This window comes from Cololabis saira, chromosome 19 (genome assembly GCF_033807715.1).
Source record: "Cololabis saira isolate AMF1-May2022 chromosome 19, fColSai1.1, whole genome shotgun sequence".
Taxonomy (NCBI): Eukaryota; Metazoa; Chordata; class Actinopteri; order Beloniformes; family Belonidae; genus Cololabis; species Cololabis saira.
Window position 1 is genome coordinate 22,250,856 of NC_084605.1, and position 19,756 is coordinate 22,270,611.

At 44.1% G+C, this 19,756-nt stretch overlaps 1 protein-coding gene across 11 annotated transcripts in view; it reads right to left on the reverse strand.

Annotated features, from left to right (window-relative positions):
* cacna1g (calcium channel, voltage-dependent, T type, alpha 1G subunit) overlaps positions 1 to 19,206 on the reverse strand; it is a 367,678-nt gene extending 348,472 nt beyond the window's left edge. For all 11 annotated transcript variants that reach the window (XM_061709003.1, XM_061709001.1, XM_061709005.1 and 8 more), the window contains exons 1-2: positions 18,492 to 19,206; positions 17,605 to 17,958 (exon numbers count right to left, since the gene is read on the reverse strand). In XM_061709003.1, the coding sequence (XP_061564987.1) occupies positions 17,605 to 17,951 (347 nt within the window). In that variant the 5' untranslated portion in view covers positions 17,952 to 17,958; positions 18,492 to 19,206. The remainder of the gene's footprint in view (positions 1 to 17,604; positions 17,959 to 18,491) is intronic.
* Positions 19,207 to 19,756: the final 550 nt, after the last annotated feature.

Genomic DNA, 19,756 nt, shown 5'->3' on the forward strand with positions numbered 1-19,756 from the left:
TGACTGGACTTGGCAGTCCACTTTGCTCTTGTCTGACATCATTGTGCATCCTGCTTCTATACAGTTAAACTGCTGTTTATTGTACTATTGATTGTGTTCTCTCTAACTGTGCTCCTTACAATCTAAAGGGGTGTTCTTCAGCCCAAGTACTCAGGATCAATTGTTTGAGATGTTTCTCTACTCCAACACACCTGATTCGAATGAAAGCTGCATCATCAGCTTGGTCCATTTATTTTAAGCAGATGTTGGAATCAGGTATGGAAAACATCTAAACCATCTGGACTAAAGAACACTTAAATAAAGAACTTTTAATTAATTTATTTTTTAAAAGTTTGTCAAATGATAGTGGTCAGGTGTTGTAGATTGTCCGCAAACATCAAACTGCATCCAATGTATTCGAATTCGCCCACACATGCACACATGACGAGTCCAAATTTTAACCATGTAATCCATTAAAGAAATTCATCATAATAATCTAATTTTGAGACAAACATGCTACATCATATTGGCTCTAGAAGAAAAAGCTAAGGATCCAGATTGGATCAAGTGATTAAGATAACAGAGCCCCTTTTACTCTCAAGGGATATTATGCAACATGTCCACTTAAGATCTATTTCGTAATGGACTGAATTCCTAAATAATGCAAAAACACACATTGACAGTCGGTTTATCTTTACTTTGATAATACAGACAAACTCATGATGTGATTCCAGCAAGCCCAGATCACAAGGATAGAGCACTGAAAGCTGCAACTTAATTTTCCAATTGTTCCTTGTGGAGAACAAGAATCGGCTAATAATTAGAATTGACCTTCAAGCTCCTAAAGAAACATGAATAGTTTTGTTTTTTTTAAGATTGTGGTTGGCGAGGGAAACCGGACTGACTGGAGGAAATGCAGTCAAAGTCGAGCCTGTGCATGTGTGTGTTGAGTTTATTAATCCACCCGGATTTTTGTACCTTTCAAGGGGCAAAATAAACAGCACAATGTGTCAACATCTTGAGTGTTCTAAGCGTTTTTATTAATCTACCGTTTTCTTCTTTCTTTTGTTCTTTTCATTGTAATGCTTTTGCGAAGCTTGCTGTGTTTAAAATCTGTTCATTGCTTCACGGTTGTGACTCAATAGTTAAGAACAACGGATAATCGCATTAAACAGCCGGGGACACAATAAAAATCAAGCCTGCTTGAAAAATTAATAAATGACAATTTACAAGCCATCATATCCTTATCTATGCATTTAGATTATTCTTAAAAAGCAAGATGCTAAATCCTTTTCTGTTTTTTCTTTCTGTTATTTCTGGATTGCTCCTCCGCCCATGAATTCTTTCTCTCTCCGACTAGGGATGTTAATAATTAATCGATTTTCGATTAATTGCCGTTATGAAATTACCCGATTAAAATTAACGAGTACAATTAATCTATTTATTTATTTATTTTTTTCGTTTAATTTCACCAGCTGGTATTACACCCGGACCACATTTAATGCGACACAACGCGCCGCGCCGCGCACATAAAGTTAGAAGAAAGAGACGGATATGTTTGGTTTTAGTAATATCATGCTCAGGCAATGAGTCTGCAATGGCCCAGACGGGAGACACATGTAGCTCAGTGCTTAACTTTTATTTTTAATCCACTCTATATTCTTCTGGTTGTTCTCCGATATGGTCCCCTAAAGCCTGAATTATGGTTCCGCCTTAAATCGACGCAGAGTAGGCTACGGCGGCGGCTCTGCATTGTTGTAACGCGGAACCATAAATCAGCCTTCACCCAGTACATACATAGGTTTCTCTAAACATCTGTCCCCGCTACAGTTTTAACTAAAAGAAAATGTGCTCCAATACAGCAGGTCTCATCATTTTATTTTGAACACTGCAGAAACTCTAACTTAAAACGTAACTAGAACTTAAAATTGGCTTGACACAAATGACACTATTATGGCTGCTGCTACTACTAATAGCCTTGAAGTGCACTTTATATTATATTCCTTGTGGTACAAAAATGTCTTTTTGTTACTTTTGTATCAAATAAATATTTGATTAAGGAATACATTAAAATGTCCTTTGTATTTTATATAAGCAAAAAAAATTATGTTTGTATCTCAGATGGGGGAAAAACGCCGCTTATCAACTAATCGATGATCGATCGATAAGGTTATCAACTGTCAATTAATGAAATAATCGATAATTTGCATCCCTATCTCCGACCAAAACCCGTCAATGAGCAATGACCAGATTACAAACGTTAGGATATCTGCTTGATTTGTCAAGTCCAGATCCCAAATGGGCCAAAACTGTCTTTTGACATTTAAGCAAAAAAGCTTAATGGATAACGAGTAGTATAACCCAGGGACTTTTATACTTGTAAGGCACTTTGTCTCTGTAATAGCGCTGGTTTTATCACATCATTACAGGAAATACTTTAAATCCACGAGGAGGGCTATTTTATGGCATTTTTTTTTTTACTTGAAGGATTATGGCATCATCGTAGTGATGAATTACCTCAATATGTGAGGCGTTTAAAGTGTGTCATAGACATTCCCATCTGTCATTTTATCTACAAACACTCTCTGAAGAATCATTGTTTTAAATTTACAAGCACAGGCTAATAAGGATTCATAAAATAATGTGAAATTAGAGAATCCATAAAAGCACAAGATCCTACTCTGCCGTAAAAGAATGTAAAACTGCACACTAAAGATCATAAAAGACATGTAAATAATAATCACGGTGGATTATACGGCATTCTCCAGGAAGAGCACTGCGAGACAAGATTACGGTCAACACACACACCAGCACTTGAGAAACATGAAGAGACAAACAACCGGGGCCACGGGCACCTAGTTTTATTTATGAATTTAATTTGTGTTTTTACTTAAAGAGACACTTGGCAGCATGCCTGGACTCAGAGGGGAGCTAGGACCCAGCAGAGGACGGCCAGGGAGCTCTTTAAATTAGAAGCAGGCTTCTGCCTCCTCTTCTCTCTCTCTCTCTCCATCTCAGCGTCTGCCTCTCCTTTCCAAAAGACAAAGAGGCGTGGAGGAAGCAAAGGGTAGAGGAAGGAAAAGAGAGGGAGAGAGAGGAGTCTGGAACCAGTTTTGTAGCCACATCTTGTAGGAAATCCTGTACAAAGCAAGTTAACGAGGGACACCGAAACCACGAGCACGGAGGCTCCCATCCCTGCACTCAGTGTGTGTTTGTGTCAGTAACTAGAGTACACACCCTCACACAGTCATGTGCAATAAGGAAGTATTCCCCCTGCTTGTGCTCTTCTGGCTGTGTGCAAAAAAAACTAGAAACAAGAAACAATAAAAATCATTAACTTTTTTTCCTTTGGGGGGGCATGTGGGCAGTACTAGGTGCCCCTTACTGTCTCTGCAGGATTTAAGAGAGTAAGCTACAGCCAGGTGCTGCTAACCTGCTATTGCTGAATTGATTATCAGTGGTTGCGCACGTTTTTGTACCGTTAGCTTGTCTGGGGGTCTTAGAGAAGCTTTTCCCTTTTTCTTTCTCCTTTTTTTGTTTTCTTGCTGCTTATCATTTCAAAAAAAGTTACACGATCATGTCAAAACAATATGAAATATAGAATTTAAAAAATAAATATATAAAGTGATATTTGTATTTCAGCAAGGAGGCTTCGTGATTAACACTGTTGGTTTCACTCCTGGTTTCACTCCCGGGCCGGCAGGAGTTTCTGCGGGGAGTTTACATGTTTACATGTCTCCGGCCACCTCCCACTGTCCAAAAGGTATGTTAGGTTGGTTGATGACTCTAAAGTGCCCGTAAGTGTGTGCGCCTGAGAGTGTATGGTTGTTTTTTTCTACAAATGTGGCCCTGTGATGTAATTTTTCTTGTTGTTAATCGTTTGTTAACCAACAAAAAACTAAAGAAAAACATTGAAATATTGGGGTTTTAATTTTTTGCAAGCGACTGTAGGTCCTCACATAATCACTAATTGAAAAAAAAACAACAAAAGAAAAGACATGCACAAAATAACAAGGTCAAGACAAGACATTTCAAAATGTAGGAGAGGATGGTACATGACATAAACAGTAAAAGCCTGTTTAACATCTGGATGTACATGCATAAAAGAGGAACACACCTCTCCAGGGACCAGACAGGGTTTCCCTCTCGGTCTACATCTGCAAATTGTATTTGTGGACTCACTGCAAAGCATGCGCGCACACACACACGCGCGCGCACACACACACACACCCACGTTTCCACACACTCGCACTCAAGCAACAGAGCACAGCGACCTCCCCGAATGCTTGTGTATAAAGTGAAACTATGCAGTGTTGGCCTACAGTATCATAAAGACTAATAAAGACCAGATCCAGCAGACCTGTACACAACCCTCTGCATGCACATGCGCGCACACACACACACACACACACACACACACACACACACACACACACACACACAGGCATGAAAGGAGGGTGGGATGGTGGAAATATGGGGACAGGGGGGATGATACAGTGATGTCATAAGAAAAATATTAATCACGACAGAAAGCAGATCTCCTTCTACTCCGAACCTGCGTGTGGGATGATCTGCACCCCTGGGTGCAGCACAGCCATTTTTCTCCCCGAAAACGATATTGTCACATTTATGAACGTGTGGGAGCCTCGAATGCAATATGCGTTATGAAGGAAGTGTTCAGGTATCATTTGTATCTTCTGGATGATATATAACAGATTTTTTGGGCTACTGAGCATCACTATGTGTACAAGACTTTTTATAAAGAACTGGTCGCTGCCTCGTCTTTATTTATTAATAATATAAAAGTAGTGCACATGTACAATGAACTACTACTGTTAAATGCAAACGTGACCAAAGGAAGTCACGCGACCTCTTAAACTCAGTTTAATCCCCAGCAAGCAACTAGCTTGAGTTGCACTTCAGTATCCTGAAATAAAAATACCGCAACAGCCATTAGCAGACTTTTTTTCCCGTGTGTTAACTTTGTGTTGACATTTAGCACGCTGTTAACTTTGTGGATCTCTTAACTTTGAGCGTTGCGGCGGGTTAAACTTGAATTGTTGTGCTGCCGAGTTAGGCAAAAGTTCAAACAGCGCTAATTTTCATATGTTTTAACTATGTCTGTGTTTGTGATGCGAAGTGACTTGAGGGTTTTGAAAGGCACCTATAAATATGATTTATTATTATTATGCAGTTTCATGAGATCTGATAGACTACTTGTGAGCTTCCAAAGTCATATTTGCTATTATTTGTTACTTTTACACAGATTAAGATGAGCTGCACCGTTATGTTACATCAAAGTCAAAATTCAAAGCTTTCTCTTCCCTTTAAAAGGTAGGCTAACTCCTTCCACCTGCTAGCTCCCCCCTCTGTTCTGTTTCAGAAATCAGGTAGAATCACTTACCCTACCTTTAATGTGACAGCCGACATTTAAATGCAAAGGGAAGCCCAACATTTTTGTGACTTGCGCTGCTTGTTTTTGCACACAATATCGATGTAATTATGTTGACGTACTTTAATCTGAATATACTCGACAACAAAACTAGTAATCACTTAATTTTTTTTTCTTTAACCTCTTAAGGCCTGGTGCAATTTTCTTTCTTGTTGCTTTGGGCTCCCGTCAATAAATTAAATACTATGACATAGACATCAAAATGTATGATGTCCACATATGTGTACGCCACGTATTAAGAGGTTAAACACAGTTGTATCTGACAGCAAAATACCACCTGTGTTCCAGATGCTCAGTGCCATTACCCTGAAACTGGAGCACCTGAATAAGAACAGCCATTACTAATGTTTTCACTTACAAAATTTTTATTTTTTTTTTTTTTTTAATACCACAACTATTAATAATACGTCGAAAGATGCGTCATCTGCAACAGTAACTTGCAACATGTGTTGCATCCTTTTCTCTTTTATTAGCAAAACTCAAATTTAAAAAAAAGGAAAAAATTATATAGAAGAATATCCCCTAAATGAAACACAGCCATGCCCTGTGATGGACCGGATACCTGTTGCCTCAACTTTCGCTTAAAGACTCCCTGAATAGGAAGAAGCGGGTACAGATAATAGATGGACGGATGGATGAAACAAAGCTGTGGCCAGTTTAACAGATTACACCTGTTTCCAAAGCCCTCGCAGCTACCTGTACCTCTGGTAAACTCCAGCCTCATGGGACTTGTTCCCGTTCCCCCCTCAGCTCATCCCAACGCAGGTGTAGCGCTTAAAAAGACGAGAGGCTCAGCGCTCTCTGAGAAAGGCTGTGATCTGATTCTGCAGCTTCTATCACGCCGGCACCCCTGGGACATTAGGCTCTAATGGCTCCGAAACTGTAAATGTCACAGTGATTTGGGCCGGGTGCCCAGGGGGGAAAGTGCCCTGTACTGTGTTTGTGATCGTACGCAGGTGTGCGAGAGAGGTTTATTGTGATGTCACGGCCACAGCCTGCGCAGAACGGATCACAGGGAAAGGTCACCGGAGTGAAGCAGAGAAATTATAGCTCCACAGACGCGCAACACAAATAAATTTCCCCCACGTTCATCAGCGAAGCAAAACCTGTATTCAAAAATTCCCAAAGAGCTTTTGTGTTGGAGACAGCAGGTTCTTGATGAGGTTAAGATCCCGGCCTTGGATCCAAATCCGAAAAGCCATAATCTCTTAGTCACATGGCAGTGCGGTGCTTAATTGTCCTGGAAAGTCTTTGAATCATTAAATTGCTTCTGGATTGTTGGGAAAAGTGTTTTCTTTGGTAGGATTTTAGCAGAAAACTCAACCTCAGACATGGACGGTTTCAGGTTGCGTCACTGTTGCCATGATACAGGACCCCGTGGTACCGCTCATCTTTTCTTTTACGGACCATCAATTGTTCTAAATTTCCTCAACAGTTGAAAGGAGGCCCTAATGGGAGAAAATAATGTTACCCCAGTCCTCTGCTGTGAGAAAAACTGGACAGCAGAGTGACATAGATCAAAGCAAAAAGCAAAATCTAATCAAAGCCAGAAAAACTCAGATTCTGATTTAAACATCAGGGATGCGATCCAGTTTCAGTGACTATGCAAAACCCTCAAGGTAATTTATTATTATTATTAACTTTCCTAAAGTCATTTGACTTCAGTAGCAACTGTCTCCCAGCATATCACAACTTTTAAAAGCTGGACCTCTTCTTTCTGAGCCCTGTTTACAGCCTCATAGGGGAGTTTTAGTATAGCTGAAGGTACCACTGATGATGGAGTCTGTGGACGTTCCACACGGATGCAGATGTGCACACACACTCGGCTGAGCGACCGATGGACCTATCATGACTCTCAGACTAGCTTCCCAACCCCGGAGGTATTTATATCCCTCATTTGTTATCTATAATAAGACACACACCCCCTCCCGCCTCTTTTTTCTCCGTCTCTCTTCCACCAGGCTCCGTGGATCTGCGGCAGGAAAATCCTGATTAGTGCCTTGATAACCTGACAGGGAGTGATGGAGATACAGACGCAGAGACAGGGAGGTGGAGAGGACAGAGGGTGGAGCAGAAGTCAAAAAAAGGCCAGCAGGTGAAGTGAAATGATGTCTTCCCCCGTGTGAGCATCATTGACAATAACGGCAATTTGAGGTTGAGCTGATATGACGGTGGGGCTGATTTGGCAGCGCCGACGCCTGGCCCCTCTGAAGTGTGTCTGTGTGTGTCTGTGTGTGTGTTGTCGGAGCGATAAGGCCAGCGGTCAGGGCTGGTGTGTGTCACCGCCACCTGGGTCCTTAGTCAGTGACACGGCCTAAAACGGAGCACTTCTATCAGACGAACTGCTCACCGACATATCGTCCTGTCTGAGAAAATATACAGTTGAAGAGGAAGGAGGGGCGCCCGCCATAGCAACGAGCCGAGGGTGGAACAAGAATTGTTCAAAGAACAATAATAACCTCTTTTTTTGGATATATAACATTGGCTGAGAAAGCTAAGAGGTAGATATGTCTACAAATTGGATGAGAATGAAAGGAAATAAGAAAATAAAAGCATTTAAAGAGTGAAGAGAAATCTATTTTACGGAAGGAAAGAGTGATATTTTTTCACTTCTTTATGGCTTTGAGGTGCTTTTATTTTATATTTCTTCGATGATATCTTCCATGCCATGTTGACACCATAAAGGTTAAAGTTCATAAATCTGGCTCCATGACACTTTGAATTTGGCTCATGTGGATTTGATTTAGAGCTGGCTTTGTTCTTTGTAACGTCTTTACAATAAAACGATAGACGGCTTTTGTCCCATATTTGTATGATAGACAGCAGGTCAGGAGGGGAAGTACCAGCATTAAAATGTTTCCACTTTATTCCGCTGCAAAAATCCACCGGCAGCTCTGCAGCCCCTCCAGCCGGGATCTGAGCTGGTAGTCACAGCTAACGTTGACTGACAATGTAAGCATGTTCTAGTCCAGGGGTCGGCAACCCACGGCTCTAGAGCCGCATGCGGCTCTTTAGCGCCGCCCTAGTGGCTCCTGGAGCTTTTTTAAAAATGCTTGACCTTTTTTTTCCTTTTTTTCTTCTTTTTTTCAAACTTTTTTTCCTTTTTTTCCTTTTTTTCTTCTTTTTTTCTTTTTCTTTTCTTCTTTTTCCCTTTTTTCTTCTTTTTTTCTTCCCTTTTCCTTTCCTTTTTAATCTCGACATTTCAACCTTTTTCTCGACATTTCGACTTTTTTCATGAAATTTTGACTATTTCCTCGACATTTCAACTTTTTTCACAAAATTTTACTATTTACTCGACATTTTGACTTTTTTCTCGACATTTTGCCTTTTTTCTCGAAATTGCAACTTTTTTCTCGAAGTGCATAATGAAAAAAAAATCTTCCCCCAGTTATAACTAATATAGATACATGAAGCATGTGTTGCCTTCATTCTAAGGCTTATACAAGACTTTTCATTTTTTGCGGCTCCAGACATATTTGTTTTTTGTTTTTGGTCCAACATGGCTCTTTCAACATTTTGGTTTGCCGACCCCTGTTCTAGTCGGTTTCCCGGGTCTGGGGGAGAACATGTGACCCCAACTGCCATATGACTGGCTCTCGATGCGTTAATCCTTGCTGAATAGCTGTGAGCCAATACAGTTTACTCTATCACTGTTGTTGCAGTTGTGTACAGATTCTGCCAACCCCAGTATTTCCACCCGTGGTGGGTACAGTTGGTCGCCCTCCCACCAGGTGGCGGGATCAATGCCCTGGGTAGAGGGTGACATGAAGAAGAGACCTACGCCACATCTACAAATTGCTTTTTACAGTTCTTGATATTCGTTTTGGTGTTTTTCTTCTTTTTTTACGCTAGACTTGAGAGCTACACGTCAACTTTTACAGGATTCACGTTGATTTGTGACCTTAGTCATCGAACTCACCGAGGTGAAAAAAGCACAACCAGAAAGAGTCAAAGCGAAAGCAACAAATCCAATACGAGTGACTCAACCCCAAAGAAAGTCTCACAAACTAATAAGTGAGGCTATCAAAAGGTGAGAAACTGACACACACTCTCTCTCTCTCTCACACACACACACGAACAGTGAGAGTGCTTCCTGTCTGGCAGTCTGCAGTTGAGTTTGCGGTTTGCCCTGAATCACTGTGGTCAGGTCTCACTGGGTGGGTATCAGGTTAACCAGTCCTCTGCAGCAGCTGCCAGACCAGACCCACAAATGCACCGGGTGCGTTCGCTTGCATTCAAGTAACCGAGTTACTCGGCTTTGAAGGTAACAGGAGAACGCCTCATCGTTCTGCCAGGGAATGGCCAAACCACGTCAACTCTGAGCCCAAAACTGCTCTGATCTTTGCATTAGGATGCTATGGTTTCTCCCAGGATGCAGGAGTCTGACAGGCGTACACCTCAGAGGCACAATTTAAATTTGTTATATGAATTCTTGTTCTTTTGCTGTTTGGAGCACAACCTGTCAAAGATGCTCAGTTTCTCGTGTCCCCCTGCATGCCGGACTTCCTGCCAACTACACAGCGACTGCCGTGGTTAACCCAATACCGTTCAAACCCCCAATGCCCCGACGTCCTCAGTACATCATGTCAGGTTTTCATTTATCTTAACACACTCCACTTTCAGTTAATTCATTTTATCTCGTGCCTTGTCCCAAACGGTGCCAAGTTTCCGGTATGAACTCAACGCGTACGTCCACAGCCCTCCATCTGAAACGGCTGCCAATAAAGAGAACAATGGAAGACTTTTATTGTCGACCGAAAGGAGGACGGTGGGAGGAGGGGGCGTGGTTGGACCATCTCACACAAGCAAAAAAGTCTGAGGGAGCGAGGTAGTTTAAGCCCAAGAAAACAATAAGAAACGTCAAATATTTTGCTAAAAAGCACATATAAAACTGCATATGTATTGATTTGTATCAGGGGACAAAGGAAATCTGAGGTGGAAATGTAGGAAATGATGCTGATTGAACACGGCAATACAGTTTGCTGTATTGTGCATAATCCAAAGCGATGAAGACCTGACGGCATATTAACATCCATTAACATGTTTAAGAGCAGTTCATTAAAGGCAAGTGATTTCTGAGTGATATCAAGTCTGTTGATCATACTTGCCCTCCTGATTTTGCTCCCGAAAATCTCCCCGGGCCACCATTGTCACCAATTTCTCCTGATTTCCACCCAGACAACAATATTGCTAAACCATCCTTCACTAGGCGCCGTTTCCGGCTGGACAATAATAACGGTTACACCTCGAAGTCCAGCGCAGGAATCAGAACAGAAGAAGAAGCAGAAGGAGAGACATGGCGACGATGAGTAAGAAGAGAAAATATGCGTGCAAGTTCCAAAATGATTGGAAATAAGAATTTGAGTTCATCCAGGACGGCTCGAAGGGGAAGTTTTGTAGATCAGACTTTTTCATCGAACACAGTGATCGAACGGATATAATAACACACAAAGGGTCAGAGTTTGTGTTAATCCATAAATTGGCTTCCCTTTTTGCTTTTATTTAATAAACTATCAGCACCATCTTTTGCACGGGTACTCTGGACAGATATTCATTTGTTACCTTCTGAGGTCTCAAGGTTGGCAAATGTGCTGTTGATATTTGAAATAAAACATCAAGGAAACGTGGAAAGCTAGCTCCTCCAACTCCAACTGTCACTCCAATGAGCCTCATCATGAGCTTAAACCTGTGCCACCCCCCTCACTTCATGTGCACGTGTGCGGCCCTTCCCCTGTAGCTGGGGCAAAGTTTGTTATGGTTTTAGGGCAAATGTGTTTGTTTCCCGTCCGCAAAGCCAAGGCTGTGTTTAAAAGACTGGGTTTTGTTCTTTTTGGGTTTGTCTTTTTTACAGTGTAGCCATGAGATGCATCAAATGTGAGTTTTCTGGGTTAGAAATCACAAAGAGTTGTTTAACCGTCTTTGACGTGAAGACAAACGGAGACGAACACGATGAGGGAAGTGCAGACTGCAGACCCCTTGGTGTACACCTGGACGGACGGGAGACGCAGCTGTTTTAGTGTGACAAAACGTGATCTATGAGTCCAAATGACAATAAAACCTGTCAATTAACATCCATGTTATTGCTTCTTACAATAGGTCCCTCCGAGAATAACAGCAATGGATGACGAGCACCACTGTAATTTCGGCAGGCTAGTTTCTGCCTCAGAAACCGCTCCAGTCATCATTTATTATCTGAAAAAGACACTGATGCCTGCAATGAATTAAAAATAAACATTCCTTTATGATTCTGTTGAACCACAATTCAAGTATTTTTCAGCAATATGTATTGTTACTTTTGTCAATTTGAGTTATTTCAGTGACTATTGAGGTTTTTTCTTTCTCTAATGGAAAGTTACCTCTAAATCTGTTGAACTTTTTAATATTGTAATCAGGGCAAATACACTTGAGAGCAAATATATAGTTTTATTTTATCATTATTAACTCGTGATCGGCCCACCTGATGAGTGTTTATGTCGGTCCCTCATACAGTAAATATGAAGATGAATAAATCATAGCATGCTAGTAAGCTACAATCAAGGAGAGAAACGTACCAGACTGCCACAATGAAGGCTTTTCTTTGTCTGACACCTTGAACAAAGCTCCTCATTAACAACGGACGCCACACTGAGTCGTTTACTCACACCTTACTGCAGTCTGAGCACGAGTTTACTACCTTTAACTGTCTCTCTCTCTCTGCCGCCTTCTCTTTCTGTTCGCCTCTTCGCTTATTCACCGGTGACCGGCGTGCACGTTTGTTGATTGTCTGCAGAACAGACGACAAACTGCGGCCGCACAAATGACGAAACCTTACTTCTGATGAATATGATAAATGCCCTGCCACTTGCATCTGTGAAGAGCCGGCCAACAAATGACAAATCCTTTCCAAATAGCATTAAATTCTGAACCTAACAACGAGCCTCAACCGCAACAACAGAGCCGTACGCCCACACACACACGCCTGAGCACCGGCTACAGCGCTGAATGTTTTTGACTGTTGTCATTGCAGTTCCTTGGTTGGTAGTTACGTAAGTTTTATGCTACTTCCATCTTAAGAGGGATCATACAGGGAGAGACAGAGAGCTACAACAAATGCAACAGTGCGTTCAAAGAAAGGTGCCAAACATGCTTCTATCCCAGGGTGCCTTTCATTCGTCTTGAGAAAATAACAGATTGGAGTGTGGCCAAAAAAAAAGGAACAAGAGTATTACTTAAACGAAAAAACAAAACAGAAAAATGCTCCATGTTCCAACACAAAGGTACGAGATTGCATTGTGTTATAGTCCGCTAAACTATGGAAAAGAGTCTGAAACAGGCCTCGTGCCCCACTTTCAAAAAATCTGAGAGGTGTTTCAAACGACTGATGTGATTATTGAGCTTGCTACTGTGAAGTTACAGCGTTCGATCTGTGATAAAAAAGGTTGTGATTCCCAATACCTTTCTAACTTTAAAGCTATTAGAAGATGAACTTGCTGTGTTGTTGGTTGAAATGTCTGTTTGCATGGCCAACAAGTAGAAGTGGATCCAAATACCTGGATAGTTCTGGGAGGGGGGTGGGGGGGGTTCCACTGGTGTACAAGTTTCGGCCCATGTAGTGTTCTTCTTTTGGGAACTATTACTGTAAGTTGGTCCTCCACACAGAAACTTGCATGGTTGGCATGGCGACGATTGGGACTGAGCTACAACTTTTTCACAACGACGATCTTTCATCTGCAGACAATCACCATTAAGGTTTTGAAAAGTTGCACCAGTCTGCATCTTTGTGTTCCCAACATGTCGCTTTGTGGCTGCCCATCATCGCAAGCCTACAGCTGTTAGCTACCAGCTAACCGTCGTCAGTAACAACTATGATGTTGATGTTGACAAAAACAATAAAGTTAATAGAAATAATCGAAAAAAAGACAGAAAAGAAAGAAAATCCAGTTTTTCTAAGCCTGTAGAGCTGCTTCAAGCGGCCAGAAATGTAACTAGTGCAACAGGCAACAAGAGGGAGAGGTTAACAGGACCTCTTGAGGCTCAGTGTCGGCAGTCAGCTGTGCTCTGGCACAGTCTCGCATTTGGGAATCCAGCTCTGGTCCAGTAGCAGTCGACATATTTAGTCGGGTTTTTCTAGCGTGAATTTGTTTTGGCTGCAATTTGTCCTGAAATGTAACCAACAATGGACCATGGGTGGTGACCTGAATTAACTACGGTCCTGGATGAGTTTCAGCACCTGGGCTTGCATGAGTGAGCTCCAGCACATTCTGTGGAATCATACTTGGACTGATTCATTTATTTTCGCCTTGCTGAATGCGGGTCTTCACAGAGCCAAGGTTTTACTGCCTGTGTCTTAATTCTTTTCAGGCTTATCAGGTATTGCTCAGGTCAAATGATATAGATAGACTGAAAACATTCTGATCTCAAGGAGTATTTAAATAAAGTTATGCATAGGGTTTGGTTTCTAAGCTGAGCTTGAGTTTTCCCCGCAGTGTTCGACTAATCAGGATCTGCATCCCAACAAGCTCACATGAACACCAGCTCGCCCATCCGTTTGACAACATGTGTTTTACATGAGGAGATACCGTTAGGAAGCTGAACTGAGGCATATTATGTTAAAGCACTGGTTGCGTGCAGCTGAATAGACCCAGAAAAATACACTCCAGCACACATATCCCTTGTTCGGCACTTTACATACAAAATACATGCAAGTCACATCACTTAGGCAGAGGCATGAATCAGAGACAGAAAAAGCCCTCAGCTCTTCTCTAACATGCTGAAAAAAGCCTTTACGAGGCTGAGTATATGAATACTTTATCAAATGGTGCATAAGCAGCGTTCATGTCAACCTCCCGGTGAGTTGTGCACGTGATCCTGCACACCTGGGATAAAAGTTCAGATCAGACTGAGCAGCATCGGAGACGAGCGTCTGAACTCTCAGAGGAAACAAGGCGGGGGGGGTCTGAAAGTTAAGTTTGTGGCTGGTGAAATCCCACTTTCTCACCTCTTAAAAAAATGCTCTCTGAAATCCAACTCGGCTCTCTGACAGAAAGCCTCTGCTTGTGTTTTATAACACCCCCTGCCTCTCCTTTTCTTTCTTGGAGTCCGTCAAAGATGGCACACATTTCGCGGCTCTCCAGCCAGCATTCGCCGTTCAACTCCAGAAGGGTGAGGGGAGAGGGGGGGGGGTTTAAACAAAACTAAAAGTTAGAAAGCTAGGAGTTTCACAAGAAAAGGACAAGGCAAGAGAAGGTGGGGGGGAAGTGGGGTCGAAGGGCCAGAGCGCTCACTCCGGACGCATCAGGGACACCAGCAGCAAATGTGAAAACCTGCTTTGCTGAATCGGGGGGGGGGGGTGTGGGGGATAGAACAGATGAGGACCACAATCTGCCAAAATCATCCCACTCCTTTGACCGCAAGCGGCTCCTCGGCCTTCCAGAGATGCTATTTCAATGTGATGACAAACACCTAGTCTGCTCAGGTGTCCTCCCTCGCTGCTCTGGGTCGTGTAATCCTCTGCTTAAATCACCGTGAGCAAAGGATTGAGAGAGCTGGACCGCTTCCCGAACTCTCCCCTCCTCCTCCTCCTCTACCTTGGCACGACACCCAGTTCCCCCGTCAGTGAGGAGACACCTACGGGAGTCCTACGGAAGTGTGTGTGTGTTTGGACAACCTTGCTCGCGCTCATGAATTGCTCTTTGTCATACACATATGGTGCGGGAATCATTAGAGCAAAAAAGTTGATGGAATTTCACGCGGCAATCTGTTAGGAAAACATCACTCGGAGCGTGAACCCCAGGGGTCTGCAATTAGACCCCTAAATACCTGTACGAGCATCCAGGGGTCCTAATTACTTCAGAGTGTTGACGATGGCGGCGGGCCGCCTGAGGCCGAGAGCTTACCGAGGATATGCCTGTTTAGAACTGATTCTGGCCTGGAGATCAGTGGGGTTTTCCTGTGTTGCTGGTCTGCAGTTGCAGACCGAGGAAGGCCGTCTCCGTGCGTCGCAGCTGGCTGCTGCTGCCTCTGCTGGTGCGCCGCGGATGTATTTATAGTAGGAGGGAGAGCGACTGCTGCAGGATTAATTCGCGAAGCAGAGAGCACAGAGAGACGCGGTGTGGAGAGGCAGAGGCAGAGGAGGACCACGGATCAACCGAGTTAAAAATACAGCTTTGGATATATCTGCTCTCTGGGAAGCAAAGAAGCAGCATACACACAAGCCGCGTGGAGACGGATCAATCAGGTGCAACACATTACAAAATCAGCGACCTTTTGCTAAATATATGTGTGTATAAATATATATATATATATATATATATATATATATATATATATATATATATATATATACACACACGCACATGTTTTTATAGGGTTGCCTCTGTCTGCAAACATATCATTCAGGTAAGACTTGTGGATTTGAAGGGTCCTGTGACATCACAGACTCAGATCAGAGCAGAATTATCCAGCTTGCAGAGGTAAGCTTTGGAAAGTTCAAACACGAATTTAAAAAGATGCATGGCTGACTCCACCCCCAAAAATTGTATGCTGTAAAGGTAAGGGGCGGAGGTGGAGGGTGGATGATTTGGGGTTGTGTTGCTGCCACAGGACCTGCCGTGATTAAATCGAATCTGAATATCTCTGTGTAGCTCACCATGCTACAGGCACCGCTGTCTGACAGCTGAACCTTCGGTTGCAACAGGATCTGAAGTACACCAGCGATGCTACATCAGAATGACAGAGATATCAAAGAATGGTTTGTAATATCCAAGCCATCGGGCAAAGTCCAGACCTCGACTCAACTGTAACATTTTGGTGGAAGCTCAAGAGATCTGAGCATAAATGAAAGCCCCAAAAACCTCAGTGAACTGAGGCAACGTTGTGATAAAACCGGCCCGAATTCCTCCACAATGTTATGAGAAACTGATTAAAGTCCCTTCTTCAGGTTCCTGCTGCTAAAGGGGGAATCTGCAAGCCACTGAATCATGTCGGTACTTAGTATTGCCCACATGTCTTTAGTTGTTCATTTTGGCTTCAAATTTGTACATTTATAATTATGCTCCTTGCATTTGCAATAACTAAGATCTGCTAAGGCAGATTCTCACTATGTTATACTGAAACATGAGACTAAAGTAGAGGGTGTTAACTTTTCTAAATGGCTGTGAGCATGTACACTGCTGTAATAATTTCACATGGACATAATTGAAAGGAAACAAATGTTTTCCTTTCAGGTCTGTTTTGTTTCTGCACACAGTGTTGCGTTGCCCCGTGGGGGATTTGGGAAATTAAATGTTTGAGAACCTCCTTTTTTAGATGACAGCATCATAGATCACCTTTGCTCCCCGAGGAGCCACCGGGGACTCTTATACCGCCGTTTCTAAAAAGAAAAGTCCTTTAAAGACCTTTAAAGATTTGACATTTACAGACATGGAAATCAGCTGTGATCACTGGGAGACCGGGCCAGAATAAAGACGGAGGCGAAAAATGGATGGGAGGAGGACGGGAGGAAATAGAAACAAGGGTGGAGGAGTAATGAGGGCTATTGGCATCCACTGCATCTCAATTAAAATAGTGGAGAAAGATGTGGATGGGTGGAAGGATAGATGGATGGATAGACAGAGAGAGAAACTAAAAGAAAAACAAAGGCTGTATGAAAGGTTTGAGCAGTGTCGGGCAAAAAACATTCATTCCTCCACCCTTGACACCCAACTATCTCACACACACACACACACACACACACACACACAGAGAAAGAAGCAGAAAAGAGTCAAAAGTGTCACACTTTTCGCTCTCCTGCAGGAGCCCTGCATCAGTGCAGGTCAGTGCACTTATGAATCGATCGTACACCTCAGCTGCAGGAATGATTCAATAAAACCTTTGTGACTTGAAGAGAATCCACTTCTCCTCTGCTATTAACCCCAATGAAAGGCTCAGTGAACAGCCCCTCCACCTCCAGGCCAGCACAGCAACACCCCGCGCCCCCCACTGTAGGGGGGTCCGGGCGTGTGAGGTCAGCAGGTTTCCATCAGTCTAACTCCTAATTCATGATCAGTTGAAAGCAGACGGGAGAATAGCACAGCAGCAAGGCTCTGTTGTCACCCTAGAGCCCCCGAGGTCAACAGCTGCACCAGCGGCAGCTCCTTACCTGCCACAGGTGGACGCAAGCATGTGCGCATGAGCGCATTCGTCAAAAAGGATATGGATTGCAGACCATCTTGAGACACCAGCTCCGGGGCCGGGTGGTTTGTTTCAGGTAGAAGAAGACCACGGGGGCCAGCGTGGGGTAGGGCAGGCCCTCCCCGGCGGTGGCCGAGCCCTCGTCCCCGGCGGCGGAGATCCCGTCGGGCGCAGCAGCCGGGGCCGCCGGGGCCGCGGGCTCCATCACCAGCTCCCCCGATCCGGTCCCGGTCCCGGCTCCGGTCCCGGCTCCGGTCCCGAGCCCGGACAGGTCGTTGAGTCGGATGAAAGTCCTGGGCAAAGAGGAGCCTGCGTCCGAGCCCCCGGCGTCGAGGACTCCAGAGAGATCTCTCCCATCCTCGGCCATCATTCAGCTCCTGCGTGGAGAACCAGGATCAGCTGCAGGCGACGCATCTGACCAGCGTGGGAATGTTGGGTGCATGTGCGCAAAGTCGGTGTTCAAAAGTGGGAATGACCATTTTAATCTATAAGTTGTGTTTTTTCTTCACAAATGATAATGATAATAATAATAATAATAATAATAATAATAATAATAATAATAATAATAATAATAATAGTGGCGATGGGGTTAATTTATGAAAACATGCGCTGGAAATCGAAAACATAAAATACAATTATTTCTTGAAGATTAAATATAAAGCCATACGAAAGTGATTTGTGTGCACTGAGATGGTTTGAGTGTAGCTCTGCTCCACTGAGAGAAACAACATTGAAGCGCTTTAAGCGGGGCTACATTCCTTTTCACAGAAGAAAAACAAAACCCATCATCTTCCAACGACCATGTCTGCATTTCATTCGTTCTTCAACTTCAGTAGCATCGAAATGAGGAGATTCCATGCAGTTATTTATTTCAAAGAATGCCATGACATGTTTTTGCGCGATTTATTACCTGTACTGGACTCTGTAGATGTGCCCAAAGCGCGCTCAGTCATCGCATGATCAATTTCTGTCTGGGCTCTAAAGTCCACACCACCCCAAACAGGAAAATATAAAAGCTGCTTTGGTGAAAAGAGGGGTAAACGAAAGAAAATGGGAAATATGAGGAGAAAGAAAGCGGAGAGCCTCTGGTCGTTGCGGCTTGTGGCGCGCAAGCCGCGGCGCGGCTCCGTGTGAGCGGACGCGGTGCGCGCAGGCCCCGGCGGCTCCGGCGGCTCCGGTGTCCCCCAAAAAAACCTCTCCAACCTCACAGACACTTCATGACAAGCTCCCAGGAGAAAGCCAACGGAAACCGGGAGAGTTTGGTCTGCGTGTTGGATCACCGCCGCCGCGCGCAAACTTCTTCAGGAATCCCTGCGTCTCCAAAGAGCGGATGAGCCAACATTCACGAGGGAGGGGAGATATCACCGTCGGTGGGCTCCAGCGCGCTGTGCCCGTGGCTTTTCCCTTTTCCCCCTCATCCAAATGAAGAATCCAGTAGTTTTCTCTGCATCCACAGGCGCGTAGTCCGCACTAGTTTTTAATTTTCTTAGGTCAGAAATCCATGGAGATGCTGCTGCTGCGCATCCTGCCGCTGCGTCAAAGCCTCGGCTGCTCCTCGGCACCGTTTACACCGCTCCTGCTCTCTCTCGCTCCCGAGCCTCCTCAAGTCTGCATCCGCCCGGTTCCGTCCATCAGCGACGCTCTCCCAGCTGGAGGAGGTGGGGAGGAGGAGTTGTGGTGGTGGGGGGGGTGGGGGGGTCCGAACTACTCTCTTCTCCGCCCAGCGAGCGCACTTTCTGCGCCAATCGCAGAGGAGGAGGAGGAGGAGGGAGCAGGACGGTGTGAAACAGCTGGAATCCTAATATCAGCTGTCAGCCAATGAGGAGCGAGGCAGCGACGGCGTCTGTGCGGAGAAAGTTTGGAGGAGGAAAAGTTGCAGCACGTGCAGCCTGACTCCAGCCGTGGGCTGACAAGTGATGGGATTTGGTGCATCTGTCCAAAGAACCCGCAGATCACGGCGCTCAAATGCTCAACCTGCATGAATTCTCAGGGCAGAAAGAATAGGGGGCACCTATCAGCAGCAAAGCAACAGCAACTTGAGGGGGAGCAACCGACCTGGAAGTGCAACAACATGCAGTTCAGCAAATGACCAGTAGGGACTGGCTCCAACATAACCGGCCAGAAGCCTATAAGCCAGTTTTCTCATCATTGTATGAAGCTTTTTTTTTTTTTTTT